The 17,364-nt window shown below is 33.2% G+C and overlaps 1 protein-coding gene across 1 annotated transcript; it reads right to left on the bottom strand.

The window, feature by feature from the left end:
- Positions 1-6,759: 6,759 nt before the first annotated feature.
- LOC114331399 (C-type lectin mannose-binding isoform-like) lies at positions 6,760-12,248 on the bottom strand. The gene is made up of 4 exons (XM_028280978.2): positions 12,171-12,248; positions 10,521-10,573; positions 8,692-8,800; positions 6,760-7,135 (listed from the first exon to the last, which is right to left on the bottom strand). The coding sequence occupies exons 1-4, from the start codon at positions 12,232-12,234 to the stop codon at positions 6,861-6,863; spliced, it is 501 nt and encodes a 166-aa protein (XP_028136779.2). The 5' UTR covers positions 12,235-12,248; the 3' UTR covers positions 6,760-6,860.
- Between the last annotated feature and the right edge of the window lie 5,116 nt (positions 12,249-17,364).

Below are 17,364 nucleotides of genomic sequence, written 5' to 3' on the forward strand. Positions count from 1 at the left end.
AACGCGAGCTGGGAGAAAATTAAAAACAATATTGAAGAGGCAGCAACAGAAGCTCTAGGAAAACGCAAAGTCATACTGAACAAAAGAAACAACAACAATACACCATGGTTCAGAAAAGAAATAAAAGACAAATGTAAAGAGAAGAGAGACGCCTACATGAAGTATAAAACATCAAACACTCCAGAATCCAGAGACACCTATAGAAGAATACGAAATGAAACAAAGCAATTGGTACGAAGAACAAAAAATGAACACTGGGAACAGTTTACAAAAAGGATGGAAAGCGACTTCTACGGAACACAAAAACAAATATGGAGATTCATAAGAAACCAACGGAAAGAAATGGCAGAATTGAAGGAATACAATAACATACCAGCAAACGAATGGGAAAGATACTTGACGGAACTGTTTAAAGGAAAGGAAAATCATAATCAAAATAATATATATCAATCGGTTTTAAAACGTCTTGCGACGTTGTCCGATGCCTAATTTCCATGACACTCTATCATCCCATTGGCCCTCTCTAAGATCTCTTGCGCTCATCGCCTTCGTTACTCCCTCTCTCCAAGATTTCTTGGGTCTTCCTCTCTTTCTGCGGTTTGGTGGTACCCATTGCATAATTATTTTAGGGAGTCTTGAGTTATCCATCCTCTGGACGTGTCCGTACCATATCAGCTGTTTTCTTTCTATGTCTGTTGTTAGAGAGCCGTCAACCCCCATTCGCTGTCTTATCTCATCATTACGTATTCTCTCTCTGCGTGACACTCCTACTGATCTTCTAAAAGCGTCCATTTCTACTGCCTCCAGCTTTCTTCTGTTGTTTTCGGTTATCCGCCAAGTTTCTGCTCCGTACAATAGACTGCTTTTAATAAGAGATTCGTAGATATTGTGTTTTCTTCTTTTTCCTATTTCATGATTCCACAGTACGCTGTTTAGACAACCTATTGTTTTTCTGGATTGTGTTATTCTTCTCTTTATTTCTTCATCATCTTTCCCGGTTGTGTCAAAAACGATTCCTAGATATGTGTAATGGTCGCAGGGCATGATGATTTCATTATTTTCTAATGTGATGTTCGATAGTTCGGTACCTATTGGCAGGTATTTTGTTTTTTCTGTATTAATTTCTAGTCCCCACTTTCTATATTCTTCTTGTAATTTCCTTGCCATGTACTCTAAATCATCTTTATCGTTTGCTATAACAACCTGGTCATCAGCAAACTGCAACGTATATAAGCAAATCTCTCCAAGGTCTACGCCCATGCCTCTGCATTTTCGTTTCCACTCTTTCAATGCTTTTGCAACATATATTTTAAATAAGGTCGGTGATACACAACATCCCTGACGTAGACCTTTATTAACCAGGAAGCTTTGCGATAATCTGTTTCCAGTTTTTATTTGTGATGTTGACCCTTCATACAAATTTCTTAAGGCTTTTATTAAGGTGACACTAATATTCGTCTGTCGTAACACGTTCCAGAGTTTGTTTACATAATCAAAATAATAACCTACCTGAATTAAGACACGAAATTGAAATCAGTTTTCAGGAAGTAGGGGTAGCCATAAATTCACTCAAAAATAGGAAGTCACCAGGACCAGACGGAATAACCAACGAGCTTCTAAAATACGGAGGAGAAAGTATAACCCTAGAGATGACAAAACTTATACAAAAACTAATATTGCACTGCAAGATACCAGACGCATGGAGAAACAGCATAATGATACCAATGTTCAAAAAAGGAGACAAAGAAGACCCCAACAATTATAGAGGTATAAATCTACTAAACACCGCACTTAAGCTAACCACAAAAGTCCTAACCAACAAAATCAATAAACTAACAACTTTATCAGATGAACAACAAGGATTCAGATCCGGAAGATCCTGCGTAGACGCCGTATTTGTACTGAGACAAATCACAGAAAAGGCCATTGAGTACAATAAACCAGCATATCTATGTTTTATAGACCTGACAAAGGCTTTCGATTGCATCCAAGTCGAAGACGTCTTACATTTACTGTATGGAAGAAACATACCAATCAATATTATACAAACCATCGAAAACATCTACGTTCATAATCGAATACAGGCAAAGATAAATGGAAAACTAACGCAGTTTATACCAGTACAAAGTGGAGTCAGACAAGGTGACTCATTAAGCCCACTGCTCTTTAATATAATAATGGACGAAATAATAGAAGCAGTACGTAAAGGTCGTGGTTACAGAATGGGGAATAAAGAAATCAAAGTATTGTGTTATGCAGACGACGCCGCATTAATCGCCGAGACAGAAGACGATCTCCAAAGATTAACACACATCTTTAATACAACAGCCAAGAAATACAATATGATAATATCAGCAGAAAAAACCAAATGTATGACAACATCTAAATACCCACTACGATGTAAAATCGAAATTAATGGGAAAATAATAAAGCAGGAAGAAAGGTTTAGATATCTGGGAATTGATATAACCAGTTACGGAGATGTTGAAGAGGAAGTACGACAACAAAGCTTAAAAGCAAGTAAAGCGGCGGGATCTCTTAATGACACAATCTGGAAGAACAAACACTTAAGACAAGACACAAAAGCAAGAATCTATAAAGCAGCAATTAGACCTATATTAACATACACGGCGGAGACAAGGCCTGACACATCTAAAACGAGACGACTACTAGAAACAACAGAGATGAAAATACTCCGACGAATATCAGGGAAAAGTCTGTTGGATAGGGAGAGGAGCGAAAACATAAGAAGATCATGCAATATAGAAGACATAAATGGATGGGTGACAAAACGGAAACAGGAGTGGAACGAACACATTAGTAGAATGGCAGAGGATAGGATAGTACGAATAGCACGAGATAAGTCACCAAATGGACGAAGAAGTATTGGCAGACCAAGAAAAAGGTGGTGCGATAACCTAAACAATTTAGGAGGATAATATTGAAGAAGAAACAGGCTTTAAAGCCTACATACAAGAAGGAAGAAGAAGAAGAAGGGAATAAGATATTTTATAATAATAGTAAGTATATTTAAAGTATTTTTGTATACTTCACTTGGTCTGTTAAATTTATCAGTATGCATGAGAAATGAATTACAATATTTGTAACTTTTCAAAGCAAAGGGAGTACAGCTCAGTGGTAAAGCGTGTGACCAGAGATGGAGAGGTCCCCGGTTCGAATCCGTGTGTTTTCCATTTTTTTTATTTTTGGTATTGTTTTAATAAAATTTTTTGGAAAGTAGTAAGTAAAAATTTTTGTACGCCAGATATAAGAATTCTACTGCAAATATATTTAAAAAAATTTAATTTTTGACCTTGTTTATCTCCCTAACCTATCACTGGAATGTGCTTTGCAAGTTGGTTTTAGTCTCATTATAATCGGCGTTCTGCGAAGATCGTAATTTACAGTTTATTATTTGTTGTTTCCGGCGGTGGACAATATACGCCACGATTATATTAATATAAGTCGTAATATAAATACATATTTCAATTGTTTTTTAGTCATTATGGCACAAAATATATTTTTCTTTATAAACAATACTTTTTCTCCTGTAAAAAATCACATTTCAAAAAAATTTTTATCAGTAATTTTATTTATCATGGAATCCAGTTATTCCATGATTCCAGTTATAAATCCCAAGTGGCTTACTGAGAAGGAACTCCAAGTATTCACTGATGCCGAATAAGGTTTATAACAAACAACCAAGTGTATTTTTTCAAAAAAAAAATAAACAAATCCGCTGTTTTTAAGTGTACTTTCTTGTGGCGTATAAAGTACGCCACGCGTGTAGTTATGTTATAACTTGATGCGCGGGTAGTTAAAGGTTAAATAAAATACAAATAACCTGTTGAAAGTATATTTATTTCGTTGAAATCATATAACAGAAGTATAACTTCTTACGTGCGTATAAAGTACACACACATTATTATAGAGGAAGTGAATGAATACATATACTTGGGACAAATAATAAAATTGAATAGAGACAACCAAGCAGCAGAAATAAAGAGACGAGCGAAGTTACCGTGGGTCTCGTTTGGTAAGCTAAGCTTCATATTAAAGAATAAAAAATACCCTCAATATCTAAAAACGAAAATCTACGACCAATGTGTTCTTCCGGTCCTTACACATGGATGTAAAACATGGACGTTCACAAAATCGAATATGGACAGAATTGCGAAAACACAAAGAGCAATGGAAAGACAAATGATCAACGTAAGACTGTCAGATAGAAAAAGGAATTCCTGGGTAAGAAGTATCACAAAAGTTAAAGATGCTACTAGTCAAACAGCTAAACTAAAATGGAAATTCGCCGGTCATACGATTAGACAAAAAGACGAAAGATGGAATAAAATTATTACAGAGTGGAGACCATGGACATATAAACGAAAGAGAGGGAGAAGACAGATGAGATTGGTAGATGCAATAAAATACCAAGCAGGCTCAAAATGGATGCACATGGCTCAGGATAGGGAAAGATGGAGGAGCGAAGGGGAGGCCTATGTCCAATATTGGATGTCGCAAGGGTAATAGAAGACTGTCATTGCGCACAATGCCCCCCTTGTTCCCACTCCTCCTCTAAATCCTAACTGTGCGTCTAATTATTATTGTTCTTCACATTTTTATATGTACGCTGTTGAATAGCTGAGTTTTAACTTTGACTTTGAGGACAAGTGTGTAATCCTTAAAACCAGAATAAAGGTAATATGTTTATATTAGATATAATATGATATAGCATATTTTCTTATTAGGAAGCCATGTTCCTAAGACATGTCAAGTTGTTTTCTTTTTTTTTGTATAAAGAATCCATTCTAATATTTCGAAGTTATCCATTTTTTATATTTCTTTATCATCCCTCTTTTCTCTACACCGTAGCTTATATTTTGATTTAATTTCATTTTAACATCAACATATTCAACCTTAAAATTATTAGTGGCCGAGTCATTTTGATGTTAATGTATCTTGACAAAACATCTGCCTTGAAGTTCATTATTTATTTATATTTAAATATTTCAAAAGTTGATAGTGAATAGATAGATAAGTTTAGTTAAGAATCTATCGATCTTCATATAATATGACCAAGCCATCTAGCTCTTTGGGCTCGTATTTTGCTGTTATCATTGATTTATCGTACATCCTCATTATTCTTTTATTTGTTCGTCTTCGCTGCCAAATATTCTCTGCCCCATATATCTATTTTTCTTTTTTTTCTTGCTGGTTCATAATCCACGTTTTGCTGGCATACATCACTATTGGTCTAATTAATTTCTCGCAGATTCGCACAAAAAAACTACAATTCATCAAAAAGGATATTGCCTTTTGCATAGTACTTAAACCTATGTACTTTAATACTTACACAAATATAACTTGAACTAGAAAGTTATTGCAATTGATTCAATTCTGCAGGAAGTTGATTAAACTCGTAATTAAACTATATGATCAATAACTACTACAATGTTACACAGGAATTAATTTGTGGTTGAATAATTATATTTATTTTTTCTGTACTGTCTCTAATATTTTCAATTTCTGCGTTTTTCCGATGGACTAGGATCTTTTACAGATCTCATCAAACCACTGTTCGCTCGTGTCTTTTTATATTTTTCTAATGCTAAAGCCTGCCGCTTGTATAATGGATGTTTGTATTAGTTTCCATTCCTGCCCATCATGATCCTTTCCAATCGTTTTTTTATTTGTTCTTCTGTTCTTTTTGGTACCTATTTATCTTGGACCTGCTATATTTTCTATTTTCCCCTTGTTTTCCATTTCTTGGTTGTTTGTGAATTTTTATTCCAGAGAGTTGCTCCTTTTCTTGATCCCATCTCCATTTTCCACCGGCTACTGTTAACTTTTCGTATTCTTTATGTATTTTTACCGTTTTGTTTACTTGTTTCTGTTGATGTATTTATTTTTCTTTCATTGTTAAGTCATTGTGGTACATGCGGTCGTTGTGGCTTTTTAAGTTGCTCTTGTGTTTGAATATCTGTTTTTTCTATCATTGTTTTTTATTTTATAATGCAGATATTCTCCCCAATATTTGTGGCATGCCTAAGTTCAATTTTACTTGTAGTTATCTGGCTATGACCTTTTCCATTCTTTCTCTTATTTTTCTATCGTTATTTTAATCAATTTTAAATCCTGATTTATCAGGAAACTATCGTAAACTTATACAAAGCAAAAGACTAAGTTTTCAATCTAATGGCATATAAAACAACATAATGTTACTCTACATCCCACCAAACTGAGAAAACAATGGGAACCTTCTCTGGTTACACATCCGAGGCTTCTACAATTTGCAAGCCATAACGGATGCTGAGACTAAGGAAGATGAGGGATTTTTACAATTTATAATTCACGGCCTATCTGCTCAGCGCGGTAAAGTTCCAACGAGAATGTATCCCTTCGTACTCCAATCTGAGTAAACATGTAAATATAAAATAAAAAATGAAAAAAATTTAAAACGGTTATTCATTTTTTATACTGAGCAGTTTACACTATGAGACAACTGCTTTTGATACATTAACTTTGCTTATAAATTTACTTATTATTTTATATATTTAAAGAGTAGACTGTATATTTGCATTCAATGAGAAATCCTGGCAACTCTCAAATTTTCTTACACTAAGTTGCTTGCAATAATTCCTAATAAACCTAGAATAGAATAGGTCACGATTGAAAGATGGCTCTGAAAAAAACTCGGAAAAGAATTTCTCTTAAACGTAGTATATTTTTATAATTTTATAATTTTTAATTAAAAATGCATTATGTAGGTATTATTATTTTTATTATAATATAAACACCATTATTGTTACATAAATAAGAAATTGTAATTTATATTGCTGTAAAATTGCTTAAACAAAGCACTAAGATCTACAGTTGCAACCAGAGCAACATACCTGTTTCTCGCACAAAGGATAAAACAAGCGATTACAAGCGATATCATTCCAATCAGTAGTTGTTCCGTTATTAATTACTTGTAAGCATTCTTCGTTCCCAGTACCATTGTTTGGTTCCCCAAAAAGAGTATCCCACTTGGTGTACACAAAAGGTTCCTGAGCTAGCCAAAGCCAATGAACTTTGTCCTGTTGTCTAGTTCCTGAAGTCCAGATACCGTTATTGAATCCTAGGTAGTTCACTCCTAAAACACAAAACAAATATTAAAAGATATTCTGCTGTCCAGAATAATTATTTAACATAATGATCTAAATTCTGGATGATAACCATTTTGCTTTTATTTTAAAGATATGTTACTAACTTTATTTATTTTGCTTCTTATGATAAACTATAGTTAAATTTTATGTATTACTTCCTATCTTAAGCAAAATTCTATAAGTATAAAGAGCTATAAAATCCTAATAATGCAATAAACCATAAGAATTTTAATCCCTTACTCTCTCAGATTCTTCTCAGAGGCGGATATGGGACTACTGATGAGGGGAAAACAACCCCGAAACCGGTGTATACTCTTCCTGCACTCTCAGATTTGACCTTAGTATTATGCAGCTGCTGAATTTTCGTGTTGCAAAGAAATTGAAAATATTTATACATTTTTAATTCATTTACTCTTTTGCTTGAGTGTTAAGGAATCTTTCTTGTTGGAGCTTTTACCACGCTGAGCAGATGAGTTGTGAATTATTTATTCTCTCATCTTAATTTCCTCGGCATCTTGTATGATTTATAAATTTTGAAAATCTCAGGAGGTGTAACCAAAGGAAGTATTCCACCTGTTGTCAATCTGGTGATATGGAGACGATATTTATTATCGTTTTCTATGCTACTTTGATTGATAACTTACTTTGTTTTACTTTTTTTTTCTGTTTGGGATTGTGCGGAGCACAACTTCAGTGCATACGCATACATGATTATATATTGTAATGCAGCTAGATATTGTTAAGATAATATTTAGTGGTGGTACTTCGATTGACCATTAGCTCCGATGATGAGAGTTTTGTCGAAAGTGTTTTTCTAAGGAAATAAGTACTTTTTACACACTTTGACATTATAATATGTAATAATTTGACATACAGTCTGTTCCAATGAAAATTTGACCCCCTCAGAAATTCAGAAACCAAGAGCTTCTTCAAAATTAAAAAAAAAACATTTCAATTTTTCATGAAAGCGGGACGAATTTTCATGCAAAATTCATGCCCTCAAATGTAACCCCCTACTGCCCCGCATTGACCTCCACTATTTTTTAAATAGCAAGTGTGGTCGAGTGCACATCATTTGAAAGGTAATTGTTTTCTCTAAACGACGCTGTATTTGTTTTTAATTTATTTAATAAGTTTGAAGATAATTTGGGACTTTACAAATTTATTATAAATTAGTTAAATCCAAAATTATCTTTAGGTTATTCCGCAAATTAAAAAAACAGAGGGCCTGTAGAGAAAACAAATACCTTTCAAATGATGTGCCACTCGACTATCCTTGTTATTTAAAAAAACTGGTGGGCTGATGCGGGGCATGGAAAGGGGGATGAATTTTTTATGAAACTTCGTCCCTTTCTCAATACAAATTGACATGTTTTTTTTTTAATTCTGATAAAACTCTTGGTTTTTGAATTAATTTGGTGGGGGTCAAATTTTCGTTGGAACACTCTGTATATTATATGTACTATTTTTTAGTTCCTTGAAAATGATATATATTCTATTTCCACTACTGTTAATATCTAGTAAGCAAAATCGTTTTTCTCACCTGTGGATTGCAAAAATGCGGCGATTTCGTTATTCTTAGCTTCACTCTGGATACTAACTAATCTCATTCCAACGACTTGGCATGCTTTAACAGCATTAGCCCAATTTACCTAAAAATATTAAGTAACAGAAACTAAATGCAGACTTGGAAAACAATTAACTGGAAGAATAAAAAAATTCCAAAAATAAATAGTATCTAAAAATAAAACACTGAAAACGTTTGTTTTCTGTACTTCCACAAAATTTATTACAACTAAGTGACTACAGCAGTTTCGGCAGAGCGCTTTTCTCAAGTGATATAGTTTACAATGTGTTTGCCTTTTTAAGTCTTTAACTGAAGAGGTTGAGGAGTAGGGAGCTGTTTGTCTCGAGTTGGTCATTCAGAATTATTATATCTGTATTTTTCAATTTATTAATTTCCATAGATTCTAAAAAAGATAGCTTAAGGCCTTTATTTTGAATATGCAGAATTTGAAACTCTTCATTGAAAGAATGATTATGATCTAGAAGGTAAAGTGCGTATGTAAAAGTGTTTGTTTTTCTATTGTTGAAAGCCTTTTATGTTCTGCTATCCGTTTGTCAAAGGTTCTGCCAGTTTGACCGATGTAAGTTTTCGGACAGTCACCACAAGTTAGTTTGTGCACACCACTCTGTAGTTGCTTTCTCTTTCGGATTTTATTGTTCTTAATATATTTGCTTAAGTTGTTGTTAGTTCTGACAGCTGGTGTTATTCCTTTCTTTTTTATGGATCTGGCTAATTTTGTTGTTATCTTGCCAGTATATCTGAGAGAGCAGAAGGTAATGGGTTCTTTCTGTGATGGTGGATACACTAATTTCAGAGCTTTCTTATGGAGTTTTTGGTTTAAAATTTTGGTAACTGTTTGTTCGTTATAGCCATTGTTTACCATTTGTTTAATGATGTTTAGTTATATCTCGAAGTTACTTTTTGTCATGGGAATTTCTGTCAGTCTATGTATCATGCTATGGTAGGCTACTAATTTGTGTTGTTTAGGATATGATGATGAATTGTGTATGGTTGTGTCAGTATGGGTAGGTTTATGATATACGGAGAACAAACTCATGTTTGTTGTGTAGTCTGGTAATCGTTACCCACAAAGTTTATGGAATTATTCTGTTCTGTTTCTACTGTGAACTCAATATTACTATGAAGTGAATTAATTTATGATAGAAATTGGTCAAGTTGTCTGTTAGTTCCTGTAAAGCATTTTAGTATATCATCCACGTATCTCCACCAATATAAGAACTGTTTAAATACGGGATGTTTAGTATTACTACAGAGTGGTGTGTACAAACTAACTTGTGGTGACTGTCCGAAAACTTACATCGGTCAAACTGGCAGAACCTTTGACAAACGGATAGCAGAACATAAAAGGGCTTTCAACAATAGAAAAACAAACACTTCTACATAGGCACTTCACCTTCTAGATCATAATCATTCTTTCAATGAATAGTTTCAAATTCTGCATATTCAAAATAAAGGCCTTAAGCTATCTTTTTTAGAATCTATGGAAATTAATAAATTGAAAAATACAGAAATAATTCTGAATGACCAACTCGAGACAAACAGCTCCCCACTCCTCAACCTCTTCAGTTAAAACTTAAAAAGGCAAACACATTGTAAACTATATCACTTGAGAAAGCCACTCTGCCGAAACAGCTGTAGTCACTTACTTGTAATAAATTTTGTGGAAGTACAGAAAACAAACGTTTTCAGTGTTTTATTGTTAGATAAAATGAACTTCCATCAAGTAACGGTCGAATCCATCAATTATAAATAGTATCTCCAAGAATAAATAATGTACACTGTACCTGCGTATCTCCTAAATAGTAATAGTTTTTTGGATTAGCAGCACAACATGTGTCTGAAAATTAAGAAAAACGTAAAAGTGAATATTTAATTCAGATAAGAGTTTTAATTGTCTTTATGTCCATGCCAACTGACATTAGTTGTCGAGGAATTACGCTTAACCCTCGCAGGACCAACCTTTTAGTAGAAACAGCGAGGACCAAGGAGGGTCAATAAATGTCCACCACACACAAATTAATCAAAAACGTGCTTCTTTATTTAACCTAATTTAAAAATAACACTTTTATATTATTCCTTGACCTTGACGGAACAGTTAAAAGATACGAATTTATAATTTACCCGGAGTCTTCTGCTTCTGTGGAATTGGCATCATCGTAGGATACAGAAACATTTTTGATTTCTTGCTGTGTTTACTGTTGGAAATTCCATATAATTGATTTGTTGTGTAAATAGTTCGAAATCATGTCCCTTTTTTTCCCTTGTCGACGCCAGTGTTGTTCCTGGCGATCATGTTATCGAAATTCACATATGTCGCGAAGAAGAGGGCGAACCACTTGAAATCCAAAAATTCTTCCTAGAAGAGATGCATTGAGACCGCTGCAATGTGAAGACGTGAAAGAGTGTTGATTTCGTCGTTCGTTGACGCGTCCTGATTGTAAGTACCTTGTATTTTTACCTTGTAATTTGTTATTACCTATATGTTTCCTTTGTTTCGTTTTTGAAATATTTACCAATTAAATTGATTTGAACATGTGTGTATTATTATTATGTTTATTGCGCCTATGGGAATTTCCATTCATCTCTACCAATAGAAGCCATCGAAGGCATAGTAAATTGTAGGTATTGTGACTATTGTTGATTGCTCGGTTTGATTTTATTATTGTTTTCGTTCAATACCTGCTGGTAACCATACACTTACCGCATACATACTTAAATTTTGAACAAACTATGGTTGTTTTTATCCACTTATTGGCCTTTTTCTTTTAGATTTTGCTAATTTGACACATGAATGATATCGTCCCTTTCCATTTTGGGATGGTGTTGAAGGTATTCAAAGGGATTACTTATACACTGTCAAGTTTTTATAAAAGTATGAGAAAATGAATTAAATTATAGAAATGCTTATTATATTATTATGCCATCTAATAGGGCAGTATTACGCCGACAACTACTAATTATTTGAGATTTTTAGGAACAAAGGTATTTAGAAAATCGGATGTAATGCAATGTTGTAGATACTTTTTAAGCCTCCTTGGTCCTTCTAGGGTTAATAAAAAAATTGCTAAAATCAGCTTAAGTTTCATTTCAATTCAGAGATGATCCATCACCTCTATACGTTCATTTCGGTGTCTCCAAAGCTCTTCAGTGGTCCTACATGAACACATAAAAAGATGAACTAAGAAAAACGATAATGTTCTTCATTAAAGTTCCTAATTAAATCCTTCGATAATATGTATAGCAATAAGAAAAATAGCAGTTATCAATAGTACAAATATGTAAGAAACAACTGTAATTTTGAGATAGCAGCATACAAGAACGATTATTGATGACCAGGTATATTCATGTCAAAATGTGGAACAAAGAAAAAAATAGAAAAATTAAAAAGTTTAAAAAATGTTATGCTATTTAAGTGCTGCAAGATGAGATCTTACCTCCTTTTGATCCAGAGAAGAGAAAAGAACTGAAGAAAAACAAGAAAGTTACTAAACTGAACATTTTGTGTGATTGAAACATAATATGTCGAAAAGGTATTTATATACCTATATCTGTTCAAATATTAAATTATGTAAAACTTTTAGTTAACAATATCAGCAAAATGTAAATCGGTAGATTTGCAAAACAATTAAAGTAAAACGAAGAAAAGCTCTCGAGTAATATGAAGAAAAGCAAGTTTAACTCGAGAGTTTAAGTAAAAATATCGAAATTTTAGATTAGATAAATATCGATTTTAAAGACTCATTAGGAATGATCAGACAATGACAGTATGTTATCTTTATAAAATATTTATATTACTTAGACTAAAATGCACTGGTATTTCGGATTGTCTTATGGATGAGCAGTACATCAAGAGATGGAGGTATGTGCTCACTCCATTACACCCCCATCGGATAAGTGTGTAAACTCTTTAAATCCGGATTATAGGTAATTAGTCCTGTCGCCAGGGGGGGTACAACGGCCTCCTTAATTCAGATGGACTTACACAAGTTTTTTTTATATATTTTGACCCGCAGAATACGAATTTTTTGGGTAACAGTTGATCCGGATGTCGATAAGATTGTTATAGACAAAGAACTTGAGGAATTACATAACAGCGATTTCTCGCAAAACAAAACATCTTTTTGTATTTTTTGGATCATTTTAAGCAAAAAATATTCCTACAAGTTTTTTCGTAGAATGCATAATTTTTGAGAACTTTCAAAAAATCGAAAAATTGTAATTTTTGAACCCGAATAACTTTTGATTAAAAAATAAAGTAGCAATTCTGCTTACCGCATTTGAAAGTTTAAGTCAAATTATATCGGTTGTGATTATTTGCATTGCTAGAAATTTATTATTTTATTGTTAAACAAAGCTATAAACACCTAGTATGTGAGTGATGTTTTCAATGATTTCTCATTTAAAATCGAACGAGTAGGTAGAGTAGCTACGAATGCAAGCGAGGCAATTTCTACGTAGCATGCGTTAAAACGCATGTATTAGGCACGGGAAACACTATGTGTTTATAGATTAGTTTAACAATAAAAAAATTAATTTTTAGCAATGCAAATAATCAAAACCGATATAATTTGACTTAAACTTTCAAATGCGGTAAGCAGAATTGCTACTTTATTTTTTAATCAAAAGTTATTCGGGTTCAAAAATTGCAATTTTTCGATTTTTTGAAAGTTCCACCGCGGTTATCTCGAAAACTATACATTCTACGAAAAAACTTGTAGGAATATTTTTTGCTTAGAATGACCCAAAAAATACAAAAAGATGTTTTGTTTTGCGAGAAATCGCTGTTATGTAATTCCTCAAGTTCTTTGTCTATAACAATCTTATCGACATCCGGATCAACTGTTACCCAAAAAATTCGTATTCTACGGGTCAAAATATATAAAAAAAACTTGGGTAAGTCCATCTGAATTAAGGAGGCCGTTGTACCCCCCCTGGCGACAGGACTAAATAGGTACTATATTATACAGATTATAAATATATGATATAGCACAATGATAGGAGAGCCCAAGCGGGGATTTTTGCAGTAACTTGAGCGCGTCAGATTATCATATGGGGAGAAATCTGGTTTCCTGCAGATGTACATCTGCCATATATTGGCTTTTAACACAGGGGAGTTCGTTAAGGGGGGGCCGAAAAGAAAAATCTATCCTTAGAAAAACTCGAAATCCTCAGATTAAGATAAGGTAAGTTAAGTACATGCAAAACAGTGTATATTTTAAAAATCTGACGATTTGGGAGGGCGTAAGGAAATGGGTGAGTCACAAAATTTCACAATAAAAAGCGAATGTTTCGCGAAATGAAGGATATATCTAAAAACTAAAAAATACGTGCTCAATATATGTCAAAAATCTATCGAATGATACCAAACACGACTGCCCACGGAGAGGGGTGGTGGGTAAATTTAAAATTTTAAATACGAATCCCGCGATATTTCACGAAATGAACATCAGATCTAAAAACTGAAAAATACACTTATTCAATATGTTTGAAAAATTTATCGAATGGCACCAAACACGACCCCCACGGATGTGAGGTGGGGGGTTACTTTACAATTTTCAATAGGAGCCCCCATTTTTTGTTTCAGATTCGGATTCTTTACGTAAAAATTAGTAACTTTTATTTGAAACATTTTTTCGAATTATGGATAAATGGCGTTATAATCGGAAAAAACGATTGTTGGAAATGGAAAATAAAATTAAAAATGGAAAGTCCTCACTAAAATGGAAAACTTTACTTAACTTTTTTTGGTTTTAGAACCTACTCTTCACAACCCAATAGGTCCCCAAAGCGCTCGAGTGACTTCACATTTAGCATACTTTCACCCCTACTACAATATTATATTCTTCTCAGGGAGCCATGTTCCTAGGGCATATGAGCAATTTCACGGTGATAATATTTTTAATATTAACTTTAAACTACGTGTTGAAACTGGCTCACAATTAAACATATCTTCTTCTTCTTATTATTGCGCACTGCCCAGTCAACTTTTGAATATAGGTGATCCAAACGGCAGTTGTAGCTATGGAAACTGCTGCAAGAAATGTTTCTGTAGAAAAACGGTCAAAACCATCTCGTCAGGTCTTAGAGTCACTGAGTTTTGGCGTCTTCCTACTAATTTTTTGTCCTATATTTTACCCTCCAATATGAATATATGACATCTTCTTCTTCTTATGGTGCCTATCCGTACCGGGAGTGGGCGATAAGCATGAACTTTGCTTGCCGCTATCCTGAATAGTCCGGTTGTCGCTGTACTGAACCACTTTCTCAGGTTTTAAAGCTAAGATATTTTTCTTCTGCCTAGTTCGCTCTTTCCAAATACCTTGCCCTAAAAAATGAGTTCCAAAAAGCCATGTCTGTGCTCATTCCTCATAACATGTACAAGATATTCTAGTTTGAGCTCTTTGACGGTGTTAATTTTCCCCATTCCTTATCCATTCTACATAGGACCTCCACATAAATGAAGAGTGGAGATATATAACGGGGCAAGCCAAGGTTAATAGATTAGGGCGTAGGTTGTCTCATAACTGTAGGCCAATTAAAGGCAGGCATTTTAAAGGCGGGAAAACGTCAACCGTACGACAATTTTAAAATTGTCATAAGAGTCAATGCTAATAAAAGGTTCAAAAACTTAGGTTTTGCAATATATTTTGAGATTTTCTTGGGTATAGGTATATTAAGTGGTTCTTATATTGGTAATTATATCAATTTTTCCCTTAAAAATCAATAGTCTGCTAACAAAAAACTAGAATTCATTTAACACTTATTATGTGTGTTTTAAATGGAGAAAACAATTTAATTAGCACAAAAATCCAAAAAAATAGAAGAAAAAGTTTAAAATCAACAATACTAATATAGGTACTTACTTATGTTTTTCGTGGAATGTGCAGCACTTTTATCATTGTTGGTGGTATGCAACAACAGAAGAACGAATAATATAAATAATTTATTATTAGGTTAAAATATAAAAAAGACGTAACATAGTATTAACATATTCAGACACGAGGAAATGTTTGCTACCTATTTTCTTATGTTTAGAGGCCCATTTATTTTGTAACATTTTATTATCCATTATTGTTTGATAATGTTAAGGTATTTGGGAAATGTCCAAAAACATTATTTTGTTTCCATCTGGTTCAGGAATTTTGGAGTTGCTTTTACATATAGCTATGATACAAATGTTACCACCACTCATCTAAAAAATGTTTTATTATTATAACATACAAAACTACATATTATTATGTGTAATATTATACTTGTTAAACTAACCTTCACGATTACGAAAACACACTTCACAAGTCATTACTGCCTTTGTATAGGACCCAAATAAGTAATTATAGTAATATAGTCCTTATATGCTTAAAAACTCAACAAATATTAAACAAATAAACGATATTATAAGAAAATTCCACAAAAATATACGGAAATATAACCACATACAACTGTCAAACTTGACTTTGTCGTACGAGTGACGTAGGCATTCCCCTCCCTCTCGCTTCCGCCCACATAGTTATGAGATAACCTAACCCCTATCTATGAACCTTGGGGGCAAGCGACAAACATGTACAATCGAGAAAAATGAGTTTTTATCAGCAAACGGAACACTATACTTAACGGCGGACGCTATTTGTTGAAATTATTTAGAACTATTTCCAATGCGACTATTATTTTGCAACTAATAATACAGGTTAACGGCTTTGTTGTATAGATCATTATAATAGCAAAATCAGAGAAATTTATTTCTTGTCGCTTGCCTCATTGGACACGCGCCAACTCGTAACTCTTAATGACAAACTTTTTCAAATCAAAATGTACACCGGCCAAATGTAACGGATTAAGCCAACACGGGGCATATAGCATATTATGTAAGCGAATGGTTCTTGGTTTGCTTAAAACATGTTGTGTATTATATGTACCTACAAAAAAATAACAAAAATTAAATTCTCTTAATAAAATAATTGAAACAATATGATATATGTATATATCAGGGCGGATCCGTAAAAAAACGTCTATTTGCGGATGTGCGAGGTGGCATTCGGATTTTTGCAGATAAAGTTAAGTGACAACTTCAATAATAATAATTGACTTATGCTCCTTCTTATACAAATATGCCCGAAACATTAATAAAAAAATTAAAATATTTAAAAATTTCGAAAAACATTGATTTTTCTACTTTCTTTGCTTATAACTTTAAAACGATTCATTTTGGAGCAAAGTCGTAGGGAAATAAAATAAAGATAATTGAATTTTGTATGATATACGACTAGTTAAAAATGTCTTATATTATTACTTTTTCTGTAAAATAGCAATAAATACAAAATAAGGGGGCAAAATAAGCCTCTTTTTATCCAGTGTTTTTCAACAACTTTGGTTGCACTTAGAACCTTCGTAATTCGCATAGAAGATCCTTATAACATACTTAACCCTGGAAGACCACACCTATTTTTTTTACATAAACCTCACACATGGGTGTCAGATACCCAATGATTTTTTGTGAAGAAATAAAAAAAAAGTAAATATTTTATGATTTCCAGAGACTCTCTAATCACTATTGAATACATACGAATAATTAAATCAATAATTTTATTTTCTCTCTCTTAATTGCAGTAACACAAAAGAACAAAATATTAA

This window comes from Diabrotica virgifera, chromosome 2 (genome assembly GCF_917563875.1).
Source record: "Diabrotica virgifera virgifera chromosome 2, PGI_DIABVI_V3a".
In the NCBI taxonomy this organism is placed as follows: domain Eukaryota; kingdom Metazoa; phylum Arthropoda; class Insecta; order Coleoptera; family Chrysomelidae; genus Diabrotica; species Diabrotica virgifera.

Coding starts and splice junctions, on each gene's coding strand:
- LOC114331399 (XM_028280978.2), bottom strand. CDS start 12,234: ATGTTCAGTTTAGTAACTTTCTTGTTTTTCTTCAGTTCTTTTCTCTTC. Junction 10,574..12,170: donor CTTCTCTGGATCAAAAGGAG/GTAAGATCTCAT, acceptor CTTAATTTTCAG/ACACATGTTGTGCTGCTAAT. Junction 8,801..10,520: donor ACTATTTAGGAGATACGCAG/GTACAGTGTACA, acceptor TAATATTTTTAG/GTAAATTGGGCTAATGCTGT.